Raw genomic sequence first — 27785 nt, forward strand, 5'->3', positions numbered from 1 at the left:
GAAAAAAGAGATCATGAATTAAAATCAATTTTCATACATGGAAGAGTTAGGATAAACCCAATTATTATGTATTAACCATAAAGCTCTAATTTAAAAAAAGATTTCAAATACCCTAGGTTTCAATCTTAAGGAACTGGAAAAATAGAAAATTAAACCTAAAACAAGCAGAGGAAGAAAATGACAAAACATTAGAGTTTAAGTAAATGAACTAGAACAATGGAAACCAATTGAAAAAAATCAACAAAACTGAAAATTGGATCTTTGGAAAGAATTATATGCCACAGTGAATTTATGTACACCCATAATTATGTATATGCATCACACACTAACCAAAAATACTATAAATTAAAGAAAGATAAGTAGAGGAAAGGGAACAGGAGGAGGGAGGAAAGGAGGAAAATAGGAAGTAATGGGACCAAACTGGAGCAAATTATATCCTATGCTTATAATAATTATATCAAAATGAACCCTAATATTATGTATAACTATAATGAACTAATAAAAAAGATGTAAGAATGTCAGAAAGGAAGAAAATCATGACTCAACTATATGATTTCTAAAAAAATTTCCTATCAAATATAATGAGATTGCTGGTTATGTTAGTTTCCTGTTACTATTAAAATACCTGAGATAAATCAACTTAAAAGGAGGAAAGGTTTATTTTGACTCACACATTTAAACATGTTGGTCCATGGTCAACTGCCCATGTTGCTTTTGGGCCTCTGGTGAGGCAGCACATCATGGCAAGACTAAAGGGCAGGATACAAAGAGGAAGATGAAGGGGACAGACACATTCTCTGATGTCCATACCACACCTACCTGAATTACCAGATTGTTTCTATTCTTGCAAGACTTGAAGAGAAAACAGGTCTCTCCAACTCCAATACAGTACATTTCCTGTCCAAATTCCACTACTCTAAAGCAAAGAAGCTACAAGGAGATTACAGTTTATAGTTGAAAATAAACTAAACAATACACAAAAATCTGATACCCCAAAATGTCACCAGCAGAAAACCACATGACAAGAAAGTCATCATAAAAAAGTGGAAAAACTATCCACCCTGACAAATGTGCAAATCTCAACATATAAAACACAAGAAATGTTTAAAAAAACAATAAATTTTTAAAAAATGTTATGCAGCACCTCCTAAAAGTCCTAACTCCCTAGTACAGATTCCTAAGATACTAAAGTGGATAAAATGCTGGGCAAATAATTCAAAAGAATTATTTTTAAAAAGAGCAATGAAATCCAAAAGAATATAGATAAATGGTTAAATGAATTAAGGAAAACACTGCAGAATATGAATGAGAAATTCAGTAAAGCAGTAGAGATTTAGAAAAAGAAACAGAAATCAGCAAGTCAAATTAAAAACTCAGTTTAAGAGGCCAAGTGAAGTGGTACATACCTATAATTCCAGCAACTAAGAAGGTGAATGCAGGAAGAACACAACTTTGAGGCCACCTTCAACATCTTAGTAAGACCTTGTCTCAAAAATAAAAATAAAAATGCTTGGGGAAGTAACTCACTGGTAGAGTGTCCCTGGGTTCAATTCCTAGGACTACAAGAAAATAAAAAAAAAAAACTGAACTGAAAGTCCCAACAACAGACTAGTAGATCCAGCAGAAGAATATCAGAGTTTATAGACAGGGTTTTTGAAATATTACATTTAGACAAAATAAAAAAAGAAAGAATGAAAATAACATGTAAGATATATTAGTCAGTTTTTCATTGCTATACTCAGCACAGATATTATTCAGAACCGAAGAAGAAATGAATAACTTCCAATGACCTGTAGCTGTACTTCAGTGGCACAGTATTTGTCTGGCCTGTGTAAGGCCCTGGGTTCGAACCCCAGAACTGAGGGGGTGGAAAACTTCCAAGATAAACTAAGAGAAGTCATGACCACTAGACTATCATTACAAAAAAATGTTTAAGGGAAGCCTACACTCAGAAAAGGAAGAAAGATAATCATCATAGAAGAGTACATGAAAGAATAAATTTCACCAGAAGAGTACAGATGCAAATGAGAAATATGAAAGAATCAAATCAAAATGAGAAATATGAAAGAATCAATACAGTAAACAATCAAACCTCAAAGATGAAAAGAGAAGAACTCACAAAGAATATTCAAATCACCCAGGAAGAAAATCAACAAACTGAAAGAAACAAGCCCATATCTTTCACTAATAAATCTGAATGTAAATGGTCTTAATTCTCCTATGGTCTTAACTCTCCTAAAGACAAAGACTTGGCTTAATGGGTTAAGAAACAAGACACAATAAAATACTGCCTACAAGAAACTCACACTGCCTTCACAGACAAATGCACAATTAAAAGACAGAAAATGATATTCCACGCAAACGGAATCCAAAAGCAAGCAGGACTAACTATACTTAAAATTCAACAAAACAGAGTTAAAGAAAAAACTTGGAGACAAAGAAGGTCACTTTTTGTCACTATGACCAAAATACCTGACATAAACAAATTAGAGGAGGAAAGATTTATTTTGGCTCACAGTCTCAAAAGTTTCAATCAATGGTTGGCTGATTCCATTACTCTGTGCCTGAGGTGAGGCAAAAACATCATGGCAAGATGGTACTGCAGAGAGAAGCTGTTCAGCTAATGGAAGCCAGGGAAGAAAAAAGAGAGAGAAATAAAGGGGCCAGGGACAAGATATACTCCCCAAGGGTATGCCTCCAGTGAACTATTTCCTCAAACCATGCCTCCCCTGTTTACAGTTTCCACCCCTCACAGTTGTCAATAGATTAATCCATTGATGTCATCAGCACCTTTGTGAACCAATCACTTTCCAAAAGCCCCACCTTGAATATTGCTGCACTGGGGAACAAATCTTTAACACGTAAACTTTTGGGATATTCCAGACCCAAAATATAGCATTCCACCCCTAGCCCCCAAAAGCTCAGCTCACATACAAATCTCAGCCCATCTCCAAGTTAAAAGTTTCAGCAATGCCCAAAAGTCCAAGTTCAAAATCTCCCCTAAGACTCAAAGTAAACTCTTAGCTATAAGCTCCTATTAACATATATATGTATATATATTACAATATATTAACAGCACAGAGTAAACATTCTTATTTAGAGGAGGAACAGGGCATAGAAAAGAGTGATGGAATCAAAGCAAAACAGAATTCCAGCAGGACAAACAACAGGTCATAACACTCCATGTCCAGGATACGGGGCACATGGTAGTGAGATATGAGCCTCCAAGGGCTTGGGCAGTCCCACCCCTATGGTGTGCTAGTTGCAGAACAAGCGGCCCCTCTCCAGACTGGTTTAGCTTGCTGCCTGAAGTTTGCCTAGACAGACATTCTGTGTTCCAGGTATTTCCAGTATTTCTTAAGTCTTGGAGTCTCCACTACATCTTCAACTTCAATTCTTGCAGTTTCAGCTTCATTCTTACAGGTTCACACATTGCCCATGGGGATTCTGACCCTGACACATTGCCTGGTCTCCCAAGGCCTTGCTTTGAAATTTCATTGGAAGCCCCCAGGAACCTGTAACTCCAGCATTTTTCATTTCTACAAAACTGGCACGATGGGGGCATGCCAACATCTCTGTCAGCAATAATAGTAGCCAGGCCCTCCTAAGCCCCTTAAGTGTCTTGACAACAGAAAATTCAGAGCAAATAACTTTTTCTGCCAAAGGACAGCAGAAGCCCCCTGAGTTTTCTTCTAAAGCAAAGTCTTCCCAATGAGTTTTCACTTTTACACACTTCATTCAGTCACAGGTAGGATCTTGCTGATTCTTGAAAGAAAATGTGGTATATATACACAATAGAGTGTTATTTTGCTATAAAAAAGAATGAAATCCTGTCATTTGCAGAAAATGAATGGAACCAGAGGACATCATGTTAAGTTAAATAAGCCAGACTCAGAAAACAAATACTACGTGTTGTCTCATATGTAGGAATTTTTTAAAAAGTGGACCTGAAACAATAGTGATTACCAGAGACTGAGAAGGGAGAGTGGGATAAGGTGGTTGGATTTGATCAGTGCATACTATATGCATGCAAGGAATTATCACACTGAATCCCACTAATACGTAAATTTGTGTGTTAATTTAAAAAATGGAACATTAAAATTTTTTAAGAAAAAAAAATAACATGAGATACAGAAACACAAGTCATATACACTAGCAGTTCTGGCACTGAGTCCAGGTGTCAAAAATCACAAAGATAGTTTGGGGAATTCTTAATAATAAAAAAAAATTATAAAGCTAGAAGGAAAAAGAATATTAACACTTCACACTAAATCCTAGTCTCAGAACTTCTTTCTGTCATTTACTTGTTGAAATAAAGAGTTTGAAGGAACGAATAAGATAATTGTCGCATCCTGAATTTATAATCTATTTCCAACTTACGATATCCAAATACCATGGAGAAAGATATTCTTTTGTGTGTTAAAAGTTAATAAGATAAAAGAAACCATTTATTCTGGCTCACAAAAAAGAAGTTAATTAAGATCATTTATAAAGAAACAATGCTAAATATAACATAATATTTTCATAATGAAATTATAGACTCAAGTGAGAAAAGATATGTGTAAATATAAAATACACACACACACACACACACACACACACACACACACACACATATATCTTACCGAAGAGGTGATTAGTTCACAATCATAGGTTTTCCATGCTAGGAACAGTATTATTCAGTCCTTCTGGTAAATAAATTCCACTATTCTTTTATCACTTAGTTTTTCTGAATCAAAAACTACTCTCATGGTCTTCCATTTGCCTTCCTGAAATACCTTTTTTCTTTGACCACAGTATATCAACGGCTCCTTACTTCCCACAGAACAAAGGCCAAATTCCTTAATTTAACATTCAAGCCTTTCATATTCTCAGTCAAACCTATCTCCCCAATCTTCTCACAGGACCACAGGACTTGGTCTATTCATGGTCCTCCAAATCACCTTGCACAAATCTCTCTCATATCTCACACTGTTTACTGCTCCTTGGATCTCCTCTAATGCTTCCTCTTCATTCACAAAATCCTATTTACTCATTGAGACTCAGTTCCACTTTCACCCTTAGGAACATGTATTTCCTTGTGACCCCAGTCTCTGAACTCTCCTATGGCCCATTCTACTTCTATTTGTTCTACATGGTTGACATTTACAAAACTACTGTGTGTGTAGAGTGTATGTTGTCATATACACACCATCTCCCCTCTGCTCTACATACCCAGAATCCATAGCCTCCACCTTTTACAAAAATTTTCTGACTATGTTTGCACAGTAGGGCTCTCAGTTGTACCCCTTCAACCACAAGTGAATATGTAAAGTAGACTGGGCCATACAACTCATTCCCTTAAACTTTCCTAACTGGAAATAGCTCTCTCCTATTCCATCAAATACTGTAAGGATGTAACCTGAGTTGCAAGAGTTTATAGTTCTCAATAAATGAAAGCAGCAAATTTAAAGAAGTCAATGAGTAGGAGACCAAAACAGACAGATGCCAAAATGAAAACAGAGGTCCTAATGCTTTAAGGTCATGATTCCAGTCTATCCTGAGGCTCAATCTATTTTTGGTTACATGAACCAATATAAATCAATAAATTCCTCCCTTCTGCTTCAGTTTGAGATGGATTTCTATCAATTATAATTGAAAGAACTCTGTCAAGCTCCTCAACTTCATTATAAATACCTCAAGAACAAGAATATGCTTGTCTACTCCATTAATAGTACATAGTAGTCACCCAGTAATATTCCTTGACTGAGTTCTATCCTCTAGTAGTTTTGTCACAGATTTAGTAACACGGAAGAAAAAGCCCTGAACAGAGAATCAGAACCTGGATTCAAAACCTAAATAGCCATTCTGTGACTCTGAGTAAGTCAGTATACTTCTCTGACCTTGGTGCTCTTATTTGAAGACAAGAAGGTTAAGTTACATCATTATGTTCCCTTCTAAATCTATAATTCCATAAATAATATTGTTAGCTAAATATTTTTTTCACTGGCATCGTTTCAACTACCATCTTCACAAAATGCAATTTCCCAAACACAATTTTTACAATCTTTTAGATTGAAGTCTTGAAAGTAGGTGGGCTTTTATATTATCCTTATTCCCAGTGTCAAGCATATACTAGCTCTTCCAAAAATGTTTTTTGAATCAATTAAAAATCAATGAAAAATCTTAATTTTCCAGTTAGATTTACATGTTCATCTACAGTTAGGTTTATATGTTAAACATGTCGTATATTTAAGGTTGTGTTTCATTATCTTATACAAACTATTTCTCTTCTTTCAACAAGGTGGGTGAATGAACAAGAATTTGGGGGAACTTTACTGGAATTTAATATGGGACACTCCAAGCAGATTGGGATGAGACTCAAGAGATCAAATATAATAATAAGGAACTCTAAGTTCCCAGACCCACAGTCATGGCAGCAGCTGGACGCATAAGCCAGGCCAGTCACTACATGAACACATAAAGCAAAAGGGAATAAAGGGAAGCCCCATTCTCATGAGGACTGAGGCATGTCAGGGTATTGAGTTTAGAGATCAGAATCACTGCCAGTGGTATTGGCACCAAACTAGACAGGTAGACCAATGGTACAGAACAGAAGAAACAGAGACAAACCCACATAAGTACAGCTATCTCATTCTAGACAAAGGTGCCAAAAACATACAGTGGAGTAAAAATAGTGGTGCTGGCCAAACTGGAAATCCATATGTAGCAAGATGAAATTAGACCCCTATCTCTAACCCTGTACAAAACTCAATTCAAAATGGGTCAAGGATCTAGGAATTAGACCTGAGACCCTTCACCAAATAGAAGAAGTAGGCCCAAATCTTCATCATGTTGGCTTAGGGCCAGACTTCCTTAACAAGACCCCCATAGTGCAAGAAAAAAAGCAAGAATCAATAAATGGGATGGATTCAAACTAAAAAGCTTCTTCCCAGCAAAGGAAATAATAATGTGAAAATAAAGCCTATACATAGTGGGAGAAAATCTTTTTCACACACACTTCAGACAGAGTGCTTGTCTCCAAAATTTATAAAGAACTTAAAAAACTACACCAAAAGTACAAAGAACCCAATCAATAAATGGGCCAAGGAACTGGGTAGATACTTCACAGAAGATGATACACAGGTGATCAACAAATATATGAAAAAGGGCCCATCATCTCTAGTAATTAGAGAAATGCAAATCAAAACTACCCTAAGATTTCATCTAACTCCAATTAGAATGGCAATTATCAAGAATACAAGCAATAATAATTGTTGACGTAGATGTGGGGGGAAAGGCATACTCATACATTGCTGGTGGAGTTGCAAATTGGTGCAGTCACTCTGGAAAGCAGAATGTAGATTCCTCAGAAAACTTGGAATGGACCCACCATTTGATCCAGCAATCCCACTCCTTGGTTTATACCCAAAGGACTTAAAATCAGCATACTACAGTAAAGCAGTCACATCAATGTTCATAGCTGCTCAATTCACAATAGCTAGATTGTGGAACCAACTTAGATGCCCTTCAACTGATGAATGGATAAAGAAACTGTGCTATACATACACAATGGAATATTACTCAGCCATAAAGAATAAAATTATGGCATTTGCTGGTAAACAGATGGAGTTGGAGAGTATCATGCTAAGTGAAATAAGGTAATCCCAAAAAACCAAAGGCCAAATGTTTTCTCTGATAAGTGAATGATGATACATAACAAGGGGGGTGTATGGGGGCGGGCGATAAGAGAAAAATGGAGGAACTTTGGATTGTGTAGAGGGAAATGCGGTGGGAGGAGGTTGGAGAAGGAAAGATAGTGGACTGAGACAGATGTTATTACCCTATGTACGTGTATGATTACACAAATGGTGTGAATCTACATTGTGTACAACCATAGAAATAAAAAGTTGTACCCTATTTGTGTTCAATGAATCAAAATGCAGTCTGTAAAAATAATATTAAAAAAATTCTAAAGATAAATACACACTTAATATGTAATAGAAGGCAAAACTAATAAAACGTTTCAAGAGAAAAAAAGAATCACTGCTGGAAAAAAACAGTAAGCTGCACTGCACAGTATCCTTGTATGGGAAAGAAGCCACCATCTCTACCCACAGCCTCAATGTAGGGGCCAGCAGCTAGGGGAGCAGATGAGTCTGGCTGGGATGAGTCTGGTTCAAAAAACAAGCTGGGCAAACCCACAATGTGGAACAAAGAATGTGCCTAAGTGATCCAGAAAAAATCAAATGTGTAGAGAAGTTTACACAGGGGAATACTGGTCATGGGAAACCTATCTGGTTTCCCCCTCCCCTTCCAATTTAGCTGCTTGGTAGGACCTGCTGGGAGAGAAGCACTTGACCAGAATTTGAAAAGGTTGGGGTGGGAAAGATGGAATTTGGAGACTGAATCAGAGACCAGGAATCATGGAGTCCACAGACAATACCAAATGAGTGGAACCCAAAAGAGATTCCTGGAGTGAAATGTTCCAGTGTGGACTAGCAATTGTTGGACCCTGGAGCCTGGAGGTGTACTGACTTAAAATCTCCACATGAACTTGGCATTCAGGGAAGAGACTGGAGCATACCTAAGCCTACACCCTGCCAGGAGTTCTACCTCCAGGATTAACCCTCTCACCCTACCAACCCTATTCACCCTAAAGGTGGAACAAGAATCAAACTCCAGACAACCCCACCTAAATACTGAAAAGGGAGGCTGAGAAACTTCTGAACTCCAAAGGAAACAATTGTTCAATTTATCATTGAGATTTTTTCTTTTTTCTTTTTTCTCTCACATTTCTACCACTTATGAAACCAATTATTCTTCATGTATCAATTAATTAAAGACTGGGGATGTCTGAATAACATTTCAGTTTTGTTTTATATTCTTTATTTTCACTTTTCTCTATTTTTCTTTTTTTTTAATATTTATTTTATATGTTTTTTTCCTCTCACTTATCTGTCTCCCTTGATTCTCTCTTTTTTCTAATAGGCAAGCTCTATTATTTCCTTTCACTCTTCTTATAATTTTTTCTCCTATCTTCTCTCCTCCTTCCTCATAAACATCACATCCTACACTACTACTGTTCCCTCTTTGTCCTCCATTTAAAATTGTAAACCCTTTTGCAAACTCTTTACTGTAGGCAGTAACTGAACACATCACTTCTGTTTTTCACAACAAAACTGTAGACATCATAGTAGGAGCTATTTGGTTTAAGGCTATATCTTGTTTACATTGATTGTTGTTAATATTTGTCTCCCCCTTAAAGGCAAGATCCTGGAAACCTTCAGGGACAACATATGTCAACATGGTAGAAACTGCTCTGCCTCAGATCCACACTGCTAGATGGGTAGACACCCAAACACCATGAAAAAATACAGGAACAAAGCAGCCCAAACAAACCAAAATGCTCCAATAATAGAATCCACTGACACCAAAGTGGAATAAATGTCAGAGAAGAAGTTTAGAATGTGTGTAGTTAAACTGATCTGTGAGGTAAAGGATGACTTAGGAGTGAAATCAGAGATAAAATTCAGGAGATGAAAGATCACTTCAATAGATAGAGATTCTGAAAAGAAACCAAGCATAAATATTCAAAATGAAGGAATCAATAAACCAAATTAAAAATTCAATAGAGAACATTACCAACAGACTAGACTACTTGAAAGACAGAACTTCAGGCAATGAACACAAAACACATACTCTTGATAATAAAGTTGACCATGCAGAAAAGATGCTAAAAGACCATGAACAGAACTTCCAAGAAATATGGGATAACATGAAAAGACCAAATTTAAGATTTATCAGGAGAGATAAAGGTTGAGAGTTACAAACCAAAGGAATGCATAATCTTTTCAATGAAATAAGGTCTAAAAAACTTCCAAAACTTAAGAATGAAATGGAAAATCAAATACAGGAGGATTACAAGATGCCAAACGTACAAAACTACAACAGACCCACACCATGGCACATTATTCTCAAAGTGCCTAACATTCAGAATACTAATAGAATTTTAAAGGCTGCTAGAGAAAAATATCAGATTACATTTAGGTCAGAACCAACTCAGATCTCAGCTGATTTCTCAGCCCAGACCCCCAAAGCTAGGAGGTCATGGAATAATATATACCAAGCTCTGAAAGAATATGGATGCCAGCCATGAATTCTATACCCAGCAAAATTAAGCTTAAGATTTAAGGATAAAATAAACACCTTCCTTGATAAACAAAAGTTAAAAGAATTCACACCTAGAAAGTCAACACTATATAACATTCTCAGCAAAATATTCTACGAAGATAAAATTTTAAATAATGAAAACCAGCAAAGGGAGGAACTACATTAGAAGAGTCAATCAAAGGAGAAAAATAATATAAATTAAAAACCAGTAATAAAGCAATATTATTGGGAATACAAATCATATCTCAATAATAACCTTGAATGTAAATGGCCTAAACTCACCAACTGAAAGACAGACTGACAGACTGGGTTAGAAAACAAGACCCAATAATATGCTATCTCTAAGAGACTCACCTCATAGGCAAAGACATCCACAGGATAAAAGTAAAATGATGAGAAAAAACATAGCACTCACATAGGTTGCATAAACAAGCAGGGGTTTCTATCCTCATATCAGATAAAGTAGTTTCAAGCCAAAGTTAATCAGAAGGGACAAAGAAGGACATTTCATACTGCTTAAAGGAATTATACATCAAAAAGACATAACAATTGTCAATATTATGCCCCAAACAATGGAGCATCTACGTACATCAAACAAACCCTTCTCAATATCAAGAATTGAATAGAACAAAACTCAATAATACTGGGTGACTTTAACACATCTATCTCACCACCAGATAGATCCTACAAACAAAAACTAAACAAAGAAACTACAGAACTAAATAATACACTTAATGATTTAGACTTAACAGAGTATTTCATCCATCAATGAGTAGGACACAGATATTTCTCTAAAATAGACTGTATCTTATGCCACAAAGAAACTCTTAATAAATACAAAAAAATAAAGATAATACCTTGTATTCTCTCTGCTCATAATGGAATAAAATTAAAATTTTTATTAAAATAAAAAATAGAAGCTATTCCAACACCTGGAGACTAAATAATACATTATTGAATGACCAATGCATATCAGAAGAAATCAGGGGTGAAAAAAAAAAAACACTTAGAAGTAAATGAGAAGAGTGATCCAACATATCAAAATCTCTGGGACACTATGAAGGTAGTTCTAATAGGAAAGTTCCCTGCATTGAGCTCATTTATTAAAAGAACAGAAAGTAGACAACATTACATCTCAAAGTTCTAGAAAGAGAAGAACAAATCAACACCAAAAGTAGTAAAAGACAGGAAATAATTAAAATCAGAGCTAAAATCAATGAAACTGAAACAAAGAAACAATTCAAAAAATTGACCAAAAAATTGGCTCTTTGAAAAAAATAAATAAAAATGATAAACCCTTAGCCATTCTAACAAAGAGAGAGAAAACTCAAATTATTAAAATTTGTGATGAAAAAGGAAATATCATGAGACACTACTGAAATAGATGATAATCAAAAGCTATTCTGAAGATTTATACTCTAATAAAGTAGAAAATCTTGAAGTCATCAATAAATTTCTAGAAACATATGACCTACCCAAACTGAATCAGAAGGACATAGAAAATTTAAACAGCTCAATTTCAAGTATGAAATTGAAGACACCTTCAGAAGCCTACCAACCAAGAAAAACCCAGGACCAGATGGATTCTCAGCCGAGTTCTACCAAACCTTCAAGGAAGAGAGCAATTTTCCTCAAATTATTCCAAGATATAGAAAAGGAGGGAACGCTTTCAAACTCATCCCATGAAGCTAGTATCATCCTGATACCAAAACCAGACAGACACATCAAAGAAAGAAAACTTCAGACCAATATCCCCGATGAACACAGATGCAAAAATGCTCAATAAAATACTGGCAAAATGCATACAAAAACACATTTAAAATGTAATGCACCATGATCAACTGGAGTTCATTCCAGGGATGCAAGGCTTTTACAACACACGGAAATCAATAAACATAATTCACCACATCAATAGACTTAAAGACAAGAATCACATGGTTTGGTTTGGGGTTGTGGTTCAGTGGAAGAGTGCTTGCCTAGCATGTGTGAGGCACTGGGTTCGATTCTTAGCACCAAATATAAATAAATACAATAAAGGTCCACTGACAACTAAAAAAAATATTTTTTAAAAAAGAATCACATGGTTATCTCAACAAATGCAGAGAAAGCATTTGACAAAATTCAGCATTTATGCATACTCAAAACACTAGAAAAACTAGAGAGAGTAGAAACATACCTCAACATTGTAAAAGCTATATATGCTAAACTCAGGCCATCATCATTTTAAATGACTGAAAAACTGACAGCATTCCCTCCAAACACTAGAACAAGACAGGGATGTTCTCTTTCGCCACTCCTATTCAACATCATCCTTGACTCTCTAGCCTGAGCAATTAGATGGAAGAAAGAAGTTAAAGGGATACAAATAGGAAAAGAAGAATTCAAACTATCCCTATTTGCAGACAACATGATTCTATATTTAGAAGACCCAAAAAAATTCACCAGAAAAGTTCTAGAACTCATAAATGAATTCAGCAAAGTAGCAAAATACAAAATTAACACCCATAAATTAAATGCACTCCTATACATCAGTGATGAATCTCCTGAAGGAGAAATTAGAATAACTACCCCATTCACAAAAGCCTCAAAAAAATATCTGGGAATGAATCTAACTAAAATAAAAGATCTCTACAATGAAAACTACAGAACATTAAAGAAAGAAATTGAAGAAGACCTTGGAAGATGGAAAGATCTCTCATGCTCTTGAATAGGCAGAATTAATTTTATCAAAATAGCCATACTACCAAAAGCATTATACAGATTTAATGCAATTCCTATTACAATCCCAATGACAAATAAAAAAAGTTAAACAAATAAAAAAATTTAAATTCCAATGACATTCTTCATAGAAATAGAAAAAGCAGTCATAAAATTCATTTGGACAAATAAGAGGCCCAGAATAGCCAAAGCAATCCTTACCAAGAAAAGTAAAGCAAGAGGCATCACAATATCAGATGTTAAATTATACTACAGAACTATAGGAATGCAAATGGCATGGTATTGGTGCCAAAACAGAAATGTAGAGCAATGGTACAGAATAGAAGACACAGAGACAAACCCACATAAATACAGTAATCTCATACTAGACAAAGGTGCCAAAAATATATATTAGAGGAAAGATAGCCTCTTCAACAAATGGTGCTGGGAAAACTGGAAATCTATATGTAGCAAAATGAAATTAAAGCCCTACCTCTCACCCTACACAAACCTCAACTCAAGGACTTAGGGATTAGAACAGAGATCCTGTGCCTAACAGAAGAAAAAGTAAGCCCAAATCTTCATCATGTTGGCTTAGGACCTGACTCTCTTAACAAGACTCCTAAAGTACAAGAAGTAAAATCAAGAATCAATAAATGGGAGCTTCTTCACAGGAAAAAAAGCAATCAAAAACATGAAGAGAAAACCTACAGAATGGAAGAAAATCTCTGCCACCTGCATGTCAGACAGAGCATTAATCTCCAGGATGTATAAAGAACTCAAAAACCATAACACCAAAAAAACCAAATAACCCAATCAATAAATGAGCTAAGAAACTGAACAGACATTTCACAGAAGAAATACGAATGGTCAACAAATATGAAAAAAAAATGTTCAACATCTCTAGCAATAAGAGAAATGCAAATTAAAACTACACTGATATTTATCTCACTCCAGTCAGAAAGGCAATTATCAAGAATACAAGCAACAATAACTGCTGGCAAGGAAATGGGGAAAAAGGTCCATTCACACATTGCTGGTAGAACTGCAAATTGGTGCAACCACTGTGAAAAGCAGTATGGATATTCCTCAGAAAACTTGAAATGGAATGACCATTTGACCCACATATCCCACTCCTCTGTTTATGCCCAAATCAGCATACTACAGTGACACAACCACGTCAATGTTTATAGTAGCTCGACTCACAACAGCTAAACTATGGAACCAAAGCTAGATGCCCTTCAACAAATAGGTAAAGAAGATGTGGTATATATGCACAATGGAATTTACTCAGCCATAAAGAATGAAATTATGCTATTTGCCAGTAAATAGATAGAGCTGGAAATTATCATGCTAAGCAAAATAAGTCAATTCCAAAGAATCAAAGGCCAAATATTTTCTCTGATATGTGGATGCTAATTCACAATAAGGGCAGGTAGGGAACAGAGATAGTTTGGATTAGACAAAGGGGGAGTGGTAATAGGAGGGAAGGGTGTATAGGAATCAGAAGGATAGTAGAATGAATCAGACATTAAGACCCCTATGTGCACATATGATTACATGACTGGTATAATTCTACATAATGTACAATCAAAAGAAAGAGAAGTTATACTCCATTTATGGATGATGTATCAAAATACAAATAAAAAAGAAAATGTGGTATATATACACAATGGAATATTATTCAACCATAAATAAGCAAAATTATAGCATTTGCTGGTAAATGGATGGAACTGGAGACTATCATGCTAACTGAAATAAGCCAATCCCAAAAAACCAAAGGCCAAATGTTTTCTCTAATATGCAGATGCTAATTCACAAAGGGGGACAGATTTAGGGAAGAATAGAAATACTCTGGATTCTATAGACAAAGGGGAATGAAGGTAAGGGAGGGGAATGGGAATAGGAAAGATAGTAGAATGAATCAGACATTACTAACCTATGTGCATATATGATTACACAACCAATGTAATTCTACATCATGTACAACCAGAAGAATGAGAAGTTACACTCCATATACATGTATAATATGTCAAAATATATTCTACAATCATGTATAACTAATTAAAACAATTTTAAATACATAAATAAAAGAAAAATGGATAAGAAAAAGTTAAGCATGGAATTACTATATGATTCATCATTTCTAATCCTAGATATATATATACCCAAGAGAAAAGAAAATTAGGACTCAAACCTGCATGCCAATGTTCATAGCAGTTTTTACTCACAATAGCTAGAAGATGGAAACAACCCAAACATATATCAACAGATAAACAGATAACTAAATGTGGTATATACACACATACTAGAATATTAGTGAACTATACAAAGGAATAAAATTCTGATACATACTACAATGTTGCTGAACCTTAAAAAACTTAGGCTAATTGAAGTAACCAGTGACAAAAGGACAAATAGTGTATTATTTTACTTATACAATGTACCCAGAATAGTCAAATTTAAAGAGAGAGAAAGTAACTGAGTGTGGTGGTGCACACCTGTAATCCCATCAGCTCAGGAGGCTGAGGCAAAAGGATCACAGGTTCAAAATTAGCCTCAGTAACTTAACTAGATCCTGTTTCAAAATAAAAAATAAGGGCTAGGGTTGTGGTTCAGTAGTTAAATACCCCTGGATTCAATCTCTGTTACCAAAAAACAAAAAACAAAAAAAAATAGAGAAAGAGGTAAGAATAACAGAAAGTAGAGTACAGGTTATAAGGGGCTGACAGGGGGAGGAAGAGAAAAATGAGGAGTTACTACTTACTGGGTATAGTGATGTTCTCCATTTCCCCATGTGGATGGTGAAAAAGTTCTGGAAATAGTAGTGAAAGTATAAACAGTCTGAGTGAACTTACGTCACTGAACTGTACACTTAATATGGGAGAAAGTCCCATTAGATAAGAGCCCTTATCTCAAAATAAAATAAAAAAAGGCTGGGAGTACAGTTCAATGGTACAGTGCCTCTAGGTCCAATTCCCAGTAATAAGGGGGGAAATGGGTAAAATGTAAATGTTATATATATTTTCCCACAATAAAATAAGAATAGACAACAAATTTTTAAATTAAAAAAATCAAGGTGAAGAGTTAATCAATTAAATCATTAATCAATTAAATCACTCCTCCATATAAACAGAAACCTGCTATAGTTTCTGAGAAAGCTAATCAATAAAAACAACGAGTACTTTGTGGGATAACCACAGTATCACTACTGTGTATCATATACAGCTGACTCCATAGAGCTTAAACATTTCTGTATGTTTAAATGAAGTAATTGTTTCTCTTTTCCTTCCTTCCATCCATAGTGCTTCAAGCAACCCTAAAGGTTTCTTCCTGTCTCTATACCAAAAAGCAAACTAAAACCCCCCTAGTATTCTTGGCTTTCCTTATGACCAGACAATTGCAACAGTACCCAATGCCACATATGTATGTACTCACCTAAGAAAGGAAACTATCCTCTACACAGATCGAATTTACATCTCCCCCAAAAAGGCATTCCTATAGGGTTGAGCCTTGACCATGAGTCAAAAAGTTATTTAACAGAATTGAGTCTATCACAAAGGCACTGAAACCCACTCCAAAGGAAAGGAAACAACTATTTTAGTTTTTCACACACCCAATTACTCAGTTTACCTTTCCAAGTTAATGGCTAGGAAAAGAAGCAAACAGCAATGAGTGGCAGACAAATTGGAAAAGGAAGATATTCCAAGTAGCTACAGAGAAAGAAAAGTACAAAGAAAAAAGAAGCAAAGCAAAACAAAAATGCCATTTCAAGGCACTGAAAATGAGTCAAAATGAGTCAAAATATCCACATATTTCTTTTCCAAATACCCTAGGAGCTTTACAACCAGGTGAGAAAATGAATAAATGAACAAGAGAACCCTAAATGGAATTAGGGATTTTCCTATGGATTTCAGCAAAAAAAAAGAGACAATTATCACTGTATTAATGTCATAATCAGTTGTTTATATTAATAATGTCAAATAATCAGAAAATTCAGTTACACAACTGATGCCTAAGAAGTGGAACTGGAAGGAGGGAACTCTTTGCCTTTATACTACTTGAGGGTTTGTTGCTCTCCAGTATGTAACCATTTGAAGATTTTTGAAAATGCAGGTCTATGGAGAAAATACGTAATGTCCTATGCTAACAAAGGTACAAAAAACAACTACCTTCATTGTCCTTGAGAACAACGTGGCAATAGTTCAAACTTCAAACAACCAGCTGCCCAAAAGTAGAAAATTAGGTAAATTATAGTACATTCAAAATATGTAACAACAGTCATTAAAACAATGAGCATTCTAGATGTAAGAAAATGTTCACAGTATAATATAGTTAAAATTTAAGTAGATCATAAAACAATGTAACAGTATAGTACTAAATTTATTTTTAAATGCCTATTTACAAATATACACAGAAAAAAAACTAGAAAGATATGCCAATATGTGGAGAGGAATTATGTCTGGGTAAAAAAAAAAAAACACATAACCTTTATTTCCTGTTTCTATTTACTAACATTTCTTTGTATTTCATGTAATCAGAGGAAAATGTAACATAGTAAAATAAACTCAAATGTATGAAACACATTAAATTTATATTATAAGGAAGACTAGAATGTTATATTTTAGAAATTTTTTTAAACCAAAATAGACAAAATCTCTTCTTGGTGCTTTTAAAGGATTAAACTTGAGTTCTCTGGGGGAAAAAAAAAATCACTCATCCAAAACACAGCATTCCCCGAAGATGTCAAATGAAAGAGATAATGGGGTAAGTTCAAACTGTATCCCAATTACCTGTTGCAAGACTTTTGAATCGCTGTTTTCATAACCATGAAACTCTAGGTGAAACTCTAAGGTCCCCACCCAAAGTCAGTCATTCAAACACAGCTGTAGGCAGCAAAATGTCCCTAACAGGCTCAAGAAAGAGAAAGGGCAAGAAAAAAAATTATTTTCATGATGTCACAAATGTCTAACAACCAAATATGACTAGATTTACAGACTGCCTTTTAAAATACTCTCAGGATTAACAAAGAAAAAAACCTCTTCTTAGGTCAAACTCCTAATTAAGCATTTATTGATCATTCTCACTATACCAGATCCTGGTGAAAAAAACATGAAAACAAAGTTGCTTTTCTTCAAGAAGCCCAGTCCTCTGAGGCAAAGAGATGCAATCAAGCATGATATAAAGGGATAAGTGACATACTAAAGACTGATACCAACTACAGAATGAACAAGAAATAGCATTTATTTATATCAGGCCAGGCAGAGCTGTGGAAGGCACCAAAGAGGAGAGGCATTTGAGTTTCTTCAGCTGGCATTCCCCAAAGAAAAAGGTAGTCATGGCATTCCAGTCATATTACAACAATCTGAGAAAAAGCAACAAAGGTAGAAAGTTCAAGGCTTTCCTGGAAAAAGAGTGAACTGTCCAGCATAATTACAGTAAAGATATGTTTGTCAACTTTGCATTACTGTAACAGATATCTGAGATAAATACACTTAAATAAAGAGACAAGATTTGTTTTGGTTCATAGTTTTGAAGGTTGCAGTTCATAACTGGGCTGACCAACCTATTGCTTTCAGGCCTTCAGTTGGTGGGGAGCAGCACATTATAGTAGAAGCACACAGCACAGCAAATCTTTCACCTCGTGGCCAGGAAGTAAGAACAGAGAGGCAAAAAGGATTGAGGTACCACCATTCCCTTCAAGGGCATTCCCCACCATGACCAGAAGACTTCTAACTAGGTCCCAACATCTTAAAGGTTCCGATGCCTGCCAACAAGCTAGATACCAAGCCTTGAACATGGGCCTTTACAAGGACATTTCAGATCCTAACTACAGCAACAGGGAATGTGGCAATGAAGTCACAAACAAAACTCAGGAAAATTTTAGCATTACCCTTCCTCCTATATACAAAGTAAAAATGGAGTTAACATCTTTTTAACACATTACTTTGTCCCCAGGCTTAAAAGTTGGTCCACACAGTCCTCTCAGCCACAGTTTTCCTCCTTGGCCCTAGACCATAGGGCCAAGGGGCCAGAGGTCCACCCTAACCACAAACACTATCAGGTTCACAAAAGATGGCATGGCTGTCATGAAATGTTCGTTCAAATAATTTGCATTCAAAACACATATTAACAGGGCTGAGGTTGTGGCTCAGTAGTAGAGCACTTGCCTGGCATGTGTGTTACCCTGGGTTCAATTCTCAGCACCACATATAAATAAATGAATAAAATAAAATGTCTATGAACATTTAAAAATATATTTTAAAAATCACAACATAGCAAAGATCTAGGTTTTATAGGTTAGACACTTCCCTCAAGGGCAATAAATATTCTCCTATCCTATTCAACATTTGTAATAGCTACTTGGAAAAAAGATTAGCCACTTGGATAAGACAGTCTTATCAACTGTGTAGATAAAGGGGCAAAGAAAAGATAATAATATGTGAGGTTACAAACTTAAGCTTCAAAAAGAGTTGACAAGTTGAACTGATGAGCCAAAATATAATGCCTGAAATATAATTGAAATAAATATAAAAACTTTAAAAAAATAAAACCAAAATTTAGCATCTATTGAATATCAATCATATAGGCTCAGGATGGAAGAGATAAAGCTTGACTTTAATTTCTATGAAATAAAACCTAGAGTTTAGTTGGCAGAAGTTCAATATGAGCCATCAGCATGAAATGGCAGTTAATAAGTCCACAAAAGTCATATTAACCAAAATATCCAATTCAGTGCTACAAACACATGTATAAAACCTTCCACGTGACTGGTACTGACTTATATCTACCAAGAATACAAAGATAAATATGGCTCAATCCCTATTTTTAAGAGTTTCCCAGCCTAAAGAAAAAAATTGTTTAACCATACTTTACACAAATCAAATCAACTGAATGAGTCCCCCCATTTTTTTTTTTTTTTTTTTTTTTTTTACAGTACTGAGTATTGTACCCACGGGCATTCTTCTGCTGAGCTATATCCCCATCCTCAGACTTTTTTATTTTTTTTATTTTGAGACAGGGTGGTCTTACTGAATTGTTCAGGATGGCCTAGAACTTGCAATCCTGCCTCAGCCTCTTGAGTTACTGGGATTACAGGTATGAGCCACCACATCTGGTCACCAATATTTTTAATGAAACAGAGATAAATAGAAAATATCATAGTACACCCAACGAAGTACAAAGTACAAGTAAGTATATCATGAAACTTATAACTTTTTTCAAATATATGTGTACGTGTATATATATACCCACACACACATATAAGATAGCAATTTTTAAAGTTTCCAATTGTAGATCATTTCAAAAGTCAGAAGAACATTAGTTCAATGGAAGAGGAAAAGTTTTCATAGGGAACACATGGCAGCACTGGTATAAATAAGTTCAGACAGAGGAAGTCAGGGAAAGCCCAGTTTGGCTAAACTATAAAGTATAAGTCAGCCAGCAGATGAAGTTGAAAATGCAAATATGAGCCACAACATGAAAAGTACTAGACACAGAATAAACACTTAATGAATGCTAACTATTCAACTAGTCTTAGCTCTGAAGCTTTAAACCATATTATCTCTAAGTTCCCTTTAGAGTTCTAAAATTTCATGAATTACTGAAAGTCTGTGATCCAAGTTATTTATACACAGGCACACAACAAGGATTTATAAGAATGTACAGTGAATCATTAATTCTACTCAATAACAAAGAATTTCTAATCATAACTGTCTAACAATAAAATGGACTACCAAAAATGGTGAAGGTACCATCACCAGATGTGTTTGAATAAAGGCCAAATGCACATTTGGAGGTATGTTACTAAATCTATACTGTAGAGTTCTGTGTTTATCACACATTAATTCTCCCATCAATGTTGGTTCTTGCTCATCAGTAAGAGCTCATGAATGAATTCTGAAGAAACAGATGGAAGCAGGAGGCTGTGATTTTATCCCATTGTAGGAAAACAGGAGGCTTCTGAATGACATTTTCCAACACAGTCATTATTTTTACTAATGTATCCTAATGTGTGATATAGCAAATCAACTGCAAGTACTTCAGTTGTAGCGCAAATTATTTGGGGATGAATTATAAACTTAATGATTTAAAAAAAAAGGTTTCCAGAGACTGTACATGCAAAAAATAAATAAATTTTCATTCTTCCATAGAAAATCTGTCAAAAGGGGTATGCAAGAGACTTGTCATAAACAGGTTTGTGAATGTAACATTGAAATTAAAACTCTAATACAAGGGCTGGGGTTGCAGCTCAGTGTCAGATCGCATGCCTAGCTCGTGCAAGGCACTGGGTTCGATTCTCAGCACCACATATAAATAAATAAATAAAATAAAGGTCCACGACCAACTAAAAAATTTAGTTTTAAAAATTCTAATATAATATACTCAATGATGCTCACATATTGGGAATAACTTCGGATCATTTTACAATCAAGAATAAAGACACAAGCATTCAAAAAGATTCAAAATACAAACTACTAAAAATTAAAAGTCAAGCTAGGTACAACAGCATAAGCTTACAATCCCAGTTACATGGGGAGGCTGAGGCAGGAGGATCACAAATTCAAGGCCAATCTGGCTCTATCCCTAGTACCACACAAACATACACAAAAAAATTAAATCCAGCACAAACGTAAAATTATGGTATGAATATTAAGTACTTTCAGAAACCTCAAAGTTCATTCTTTTCAATTTGCCATGCTTCTGAAAGTATCATTTAGAATGTCTTAAAATGCTACACAGAAAATGCTGCCACCTTTACAATTTACCTTAATTAGTGTGTAAAGTATATTCTAACATTATGTGATCAACTGTACTTCTGAAGTCTACTGACTATTGTTGCATATTAACTTTTCAAAAAAAAAAACATGTTACTCAGCCTTAAAGAAGAATGAAATTACAGCATTTGCCAGTAAATGGATGGAGCTGGAAAATATCATGCTAAGCTAAATAAGTCCATTCCAAAAAACCAAAGGCCAATTGTTTTCTCTGATATGTGGATTCTAATTCACATTTAGTGGGGGGAAGGCCTAGGGAAGAACAGAGTCACTTTAGGTAGAGGGGAGTGAAGGAAAGGGAGGGGTATGGGGGTAAAAAGGATAGTAGAATGAATCAGACATTATTACCCTATGTACATATGTAACAATATGACCAGTGGGATTCTACATCATGTACAACCAGAAGAATGAGAAATTATACTCCATTTATAGATGATGCATCAAAAGTTCATTTTGCTGTCTTATAGAACTAATTAGAACAAACAAAAATTTAAAAAAATAAAAACATGTTAAGCCCAGCCTGGTCAACAGACGTGTAGTCCCAGCCACTTGGGAGGACAACGAGGACAACGTGTGAGGATTCCTTGAGCCCCAGAGTTGGAGACAAACCTGGGCAACATAGCAAGATTCTATCTCAAAAGAAAACTATCACTGATAGTTTCCTGTTGATTATTTCCTATTTTCTTTATAGAATATGAAATCAAAACAAACTCTCTTGGTTTGAGAAGCGAGTCAATAAATGTTTGCTAAATTCAATTTCTTTCCTCTCTAGTAACAGTAGTACCCAATATATTCCTTAGGCCATTATGAAAACCTGCCTTCTGAACTTTCATGCCCTGCATCTGTACTCATTATCAATGTAAATCATTACATTCAGAAGCAGAGCAATAAATACCATGTACTGTTATAAAATGTCCAATACAGAAATCAAATTCCTTAAATATCTAGTTTAAACTGAAGTCTGTGGAGTATATTTCAACTTCCAATCCAAAGACATACACTAATAACAAATTCCATTCAGAGGCAACATGGTGTAATAAAAGAATCTGGGTTCAAATCTCAACTCAGTACTTACTAGTTTAGTACCTTAAATCAATCACTTAACATTTGGTATAAGGATCAAGTAGAATCATGAATGGGGATGTTCCTTGTACACAATAAACCCCTGGTCATAAAAACATAAGCACACTTTCACTTTTCAGAACAAAATAAAAGTCCTGGACATGTGACCTTTTCTCTACCACTGGTAGATGTCTTTACCTTTAAGTGATATGCAAGCATGAAGCCCTGGGTTCCATCCTCAGGAACACACACACACTCACAAAAGAACTGAGTGAGAGGTATCAAGCCCTTTCAGAGGCTTCAAAAGCTGAGTTTCCCTACTGGAGCATCTAATTGAAGAGCCCTAGGTGACTTCAGTGATGTTTAGTCAGTTTACCAACAGATTTACTCAAATTTTATAAATACAGATTATTTCAGATCTGGTTTCATGGACCTATTCCCTTTCTACATTCATATTCCTCTACATCATAAGAATAAAAGTGAAATTTCTTTTAAATTCTCAGGCTTTAATAAAAAGAGAGAGTGAGCAAGCATGTGCAAATCTCCCCAATATAGGAGAAACCAAGCAAATAAGGTAAAGGTAAAGCAGAAAATAGCCATTATTTTTTAAATTAGAAAAAATAAATATTACACTATAAAACTAAAATGTAAAGTATTCTGGATGATAAGAAAAGATTTTCATGGTCTACTAAATGGGGATCTGGAAAAGCTAAGCAATAAATGTCCTAAATTATTAAAAATTTTACTTCATGACAGCAGAGGAATAAAGAATATGGACTTCGGAGGCAGTTTCCACATCTAAGATGTTAAAATAATACATACATATTCAAACCTCTGCTGCTATCTATTGTAGGAGTTCAGTTGCAAATTCTTTTGTTTAATTTATTATGGGTATTTGCTGCTATTGCTATTGAAGAGAAACCATGATGTTTCACTATTTGATAGCTTTGTTACAATCAGTATGAGGAAAGAGGTGTTTCACAAAATAACTGGATTTTTCTCACCCAAACGCACTTTAGAGCTGGAGGCTTCTTGAAAAAGTAGAATAAAGAATGGGAGTATGCAAAACTTTCCAAGCAATCATGACAACGGAAAGGAAAACAGAATTCTCTAATGGGAAAGAGACATAAGGAATGAAAACATGGGCTAATGAATTTAGTGAAGAGCTGCCCCTTATAATATTACAGAAGGAGAGCAAGACAGTCAAGTGTAACAGAAAACATTGCCCACCACAAAGAAAATAAGCAAAATATACAATCATTGAAGGACAAAAACAACCCCTGAAATTCAGTTTCTTCATCTGTATTATAGAGATAATAATAGGACTACTCTGGGAAGCTACAAAATGTAACATAAAGAGGAAGTCCACAGTGCAATGACTGGCCCATCACTGACTGATCCTCAGAAAAGGGTAGTGTCCTCCCCATCCCCAAAGTCACAGAATATTACAATGGCAAGGGAAGCTCAGGTGTCACCTAGTCCTAAGTGAACAAACCAAATAACTCATAACTAAGTGTAATCTGTACAGAATCTCTACATTATAAAAAAAATTAAAAGATATTACTACGGTATCTCAAAAGTCTTACCAATGTCAAATACAGTTGAAGAGCTGCAGTGGAGAGAAAAAAAAAATCTTTGCACTGCTGCAACAGGGGACTCCTTCCCTCACCACCACCAGGACAAAGGAAATTCTCATGTTTTTCCAAATTGGTAGAAAGTAAGTATAAGTTCTCCCTCCTTGTTCTTATATATTGGGACGCAGAAATAGAAATCTGTGCGCCAAGTTAGTCATAAAAATCAAAGCTGAACTCAAAACATTTTCTCACAGGAACAATGATTATGGTTAAATTGTCAAGAATTTCCTCAAAGCAATTAAGTGATGCAACTAAAATACCATTTTAATTGGTGATATTTCTCATTATAAGTACAGTATTGAAGATGTTTTATAGATTGAATTAAATTTTATGAAAAGGCCTAGGGGTATAGCCCTAAGCTTTCCATATAGCCCAAGCTTATGGGAAAAAATGTACCCTGAGTTTTAAACAATTTACACAAAAACTTTTAGACCATACCTGAGGAAAGGACAGTAAAAGAAAGCTGTAAGAGCAATAGGGAGTTGCCATGTTTAGCAGAAAAGGCATCTAAATTATACCAAATCACAGCTGCTAAGAAAATTTTCTCTCATTTAACAAGCACTTAAGTCCTGCCCCGTGCCTAATGCTGTACCCATCCACAGGGAATAACAATTTTTCTAAAGTTAAGCACACACTCCTAGGAATGCAAGAATTTCATTCCATCTTGCTGATTAAAACATACACCAAATCGTAAGGCTTTAAGATTCACATATACCTATCTTGATGGTCTTGCATGGCCTGTTTCAGAACTAGCATTATTATTCTAAGTACTAAGGGGGAAAGAAAAAGTTAACATTTATTGAGTACTCAGTATGGTCTCATTTGATGCTCACAGCCCTATAAGATAGATAAGCATTATCCCCAAGTTATGCATTAAGAAAACATCAGTTAAGCAACTAGCCCACAGCACCAATAAAGAAAAGCCAGGGCTCTGAAGGCCACTATCTCCACTACTTCAGAGCTCCTCCCCATAAGCAAAGAAATTAATCAGATTACTACTGAAGAGTACTACTTTCACATCAATTACTGTTATTCTATTAAACAGTTCTAAGAACAAGTTATGATGAAGATAAACTATCAACTCCTCATTTCACAGTGTCAACCTGGTATCCAGGGAATGCTGTAAGAGAAAGGGTGCAATGTTAGAAGTGAATTCCAGTTCTTGGCAACATTTCCCAATTCCTTTTCAACAGTGGCTCTTTTTATCACTTACCTCCTAGCATAGCTAATTAAAACTTTGGAAAGTTACCTTTAAAAACAAGATTTTTCTACCACTTAGAAGATCTCTCTGTGGGTCCCTAAATTTAAATAAATTCAATCTTTACATGGTAACTTGCCTGACAGTATTTCAAAACAACCATTACCACTGCAGTTTAAAAATCATTTTATAATGAACTGTGAACTAAATTTTTATTAAACTATAAGAAAACATGGAAACAAAAATCTCTGTTCAGAGAGATTTCCTATTTAAAATGTTCTATTACAAGCTTAGAGATAAAAAAGAAAAATCTGTACATTCAACATTTTAAATGTTTCTAACTGAACACAATGATAGGTGATTTATAATAATGAAATGCGGCTTAACTCTTCTGTTGTGCAATTGTCAAGGAATACTAACCCTGGAAAAGCACAACAGTGAATCCTTTAAACTATGAATATTCCTAAGAAACTGAAAGGTTAAAAAGAATCATTTCGCTTTTGGGGTTTCTCACAACAGATAAAAGAGGATTCTAAGGAATAACGTTCTCATCTGAACACATTTTTTTAAACAAAACCATGTTTATAAAATACACTAAACTTAGCGTGGATACATGTCCAAAACACTTCCCATCTTAAGGTAATTATTTCTGATACGACAAAATAAATTAAAAGGGATCAAACATGTGCATTCACATATCTGCAAACTGAACTGGGAAAAATGATGTCAACGATCTCATTCTTTATTTGAAAGATTTCAGTTAGAAAATAAACAGCTATCCGACTCATCTATTCAGGTGTGAAAACTCATTAAATTCGAGGTTGGAGAGCAGAGAAAGCTGATTCTCAGAACTGAGCATCTTGGGTAAACTGCCTTGAGCCCCACACCAGAAACCTGAGGCAACTGCCTTGGCCTTGCCCGCCCTTCCAGCGGGCCGCACCTGCCGAGGCCGCGCCACCAGCGCCCCCTGCCGCCCTCCAGGCACCCAAAGACCCGCGCCCACTTCTGCACCCGCACCCACCCAGCGCTGGCACCGAGCAGAGGCCGACAGCCTGCGCTCGGGAGCCGTAGAGCACCGATTGAGGTGGGGCCGGTAGCCCGAAGCATTCCCCGGAGCCCCGGCCGCGGTCAGGCCCGAGCCTTACCTACCTACGCCGTATTTCTCCTCCTCCGTGGGGGTCCACATGGCCGGGCCGGGCGCGGCCCCGCGGGCGCGGCGGCCGGGCGACAGCGCGGCGGGAACGGCCGCGGGCCCGGCTGTGGCGCACCGCGAGACGAGGCGGGGGCGGTCAGCCGGCGCGGGGCAGTGGGCGGCGCATCCCTCACAGGCCGTCCGGGATGCCACCGTCGCCCCGTCCAGACCGCGAGGCTCCGCAGGCGGCCCAATAGCCCCTTGTGGCACGGGCGAAAGCTCGCCACCTGTCCGTCGCCACCACTCCCGCGGCCCAGCTGGTCCCCTCACAGCTCCGCGGCTGGGTTCCCGGTGCTGCCGCGGCTCGGCTCGCCTCAGCGGGCTCGCAGGACGCCCGCGCATGCGCCGCTCCTCGGCGCGCGAGAGCTCGCGCCGCCCGGGCTCGCGCCACCCGGGCTCGCGCCACCAGCCTGAGCGCGAATCCACGCGCTGTCGCCGTGCACCAGCGGAGGGAAATCCGGGAGAGGCAATAGGACCGCCCAGCCGGAGCAGACTAGCCCTCTGTCCACTTAGGGCCTTCGACTGCTGCTAGCTCACTTGGGATGCAAGGCCCGGCAAGTGGAAGCTTCCCTGTAACCTTCACTGGTTTGGGTTTCTAATACCTCCTGCCTGGCACACAGAGATGGCCATGGGCTTCTGGTTGGAGAGGGGCAATCCAGAAAAGGAGAGGACAACACCGTTTTCAAACCCATCTCAGGTCACTCACAGTGCTTACACAGCCACATTTTCTGAAAGGTCCCCCACCCACGCACCCTTGTCACTAAGAGTGCACTCACTCCTGGGTCCCCAAAGTGCCATTTAGATGATGCCGCTGACACCTCCTGGGTACTTGTCTCGTTGAGTTGGCCAGTGTGGTGAGTATATGGGGCCTGAACAATCTCAGCAGCCTTCCCAGTAAGAAAGCACCTCTTCATTTGGCTCCAGATGCTCCTATAGGCACCACCTACCTTGTGCCTGGAATCTCTGCCTCCCATGCCATCCTGAGTTCTGGCTCACTCCTTGTCCTCCCTAAAGACAAAAAGTACAAGTCATCTTGTGACATGCACCATCCCACCTCACCCCATACCCCACAT

At 36.6% G+C, this 27785-nt stretch overlaps 1 protein-coding gene across 1 annotated transcript in view; it reads right to left on the reverse strand.

Annotated features, from left to right (window-relative positions):
• The window catches only part of Dock3 (dedicator of cytokinesis 3), a 712604-nt gene extending 685589 nt beyond the window's left edge, over window positions 1-27015 (reverse strand). Inside the window, 1 exon segment of the mRNA XM_047563117.1 lies at window positions 26670-27015. Within this exon segment, the coding sequence (XP_047419073.1) occupies window positions 26670-26706 (37 nt within the window). The 5' untranslated portion in view covers window positions 26707-27015.
• Window positions 27016-27785: the final 770 nt, after the last annotated feature.

The sequence above is a fragment of the Sciurus carolinensis genome, chromosome 9, assembly GCF_902686445.1.
Source record: "Sciurus carolinensis chromosome 9, mSciCar1.2, whole genome shotgun sequence".
Lineage (NCBI taxonomy): Eukaryota > Metazoa > Chordata > Mammalia > Rodentia > Sciuridae > Sciurus > Sciurus carolinensis.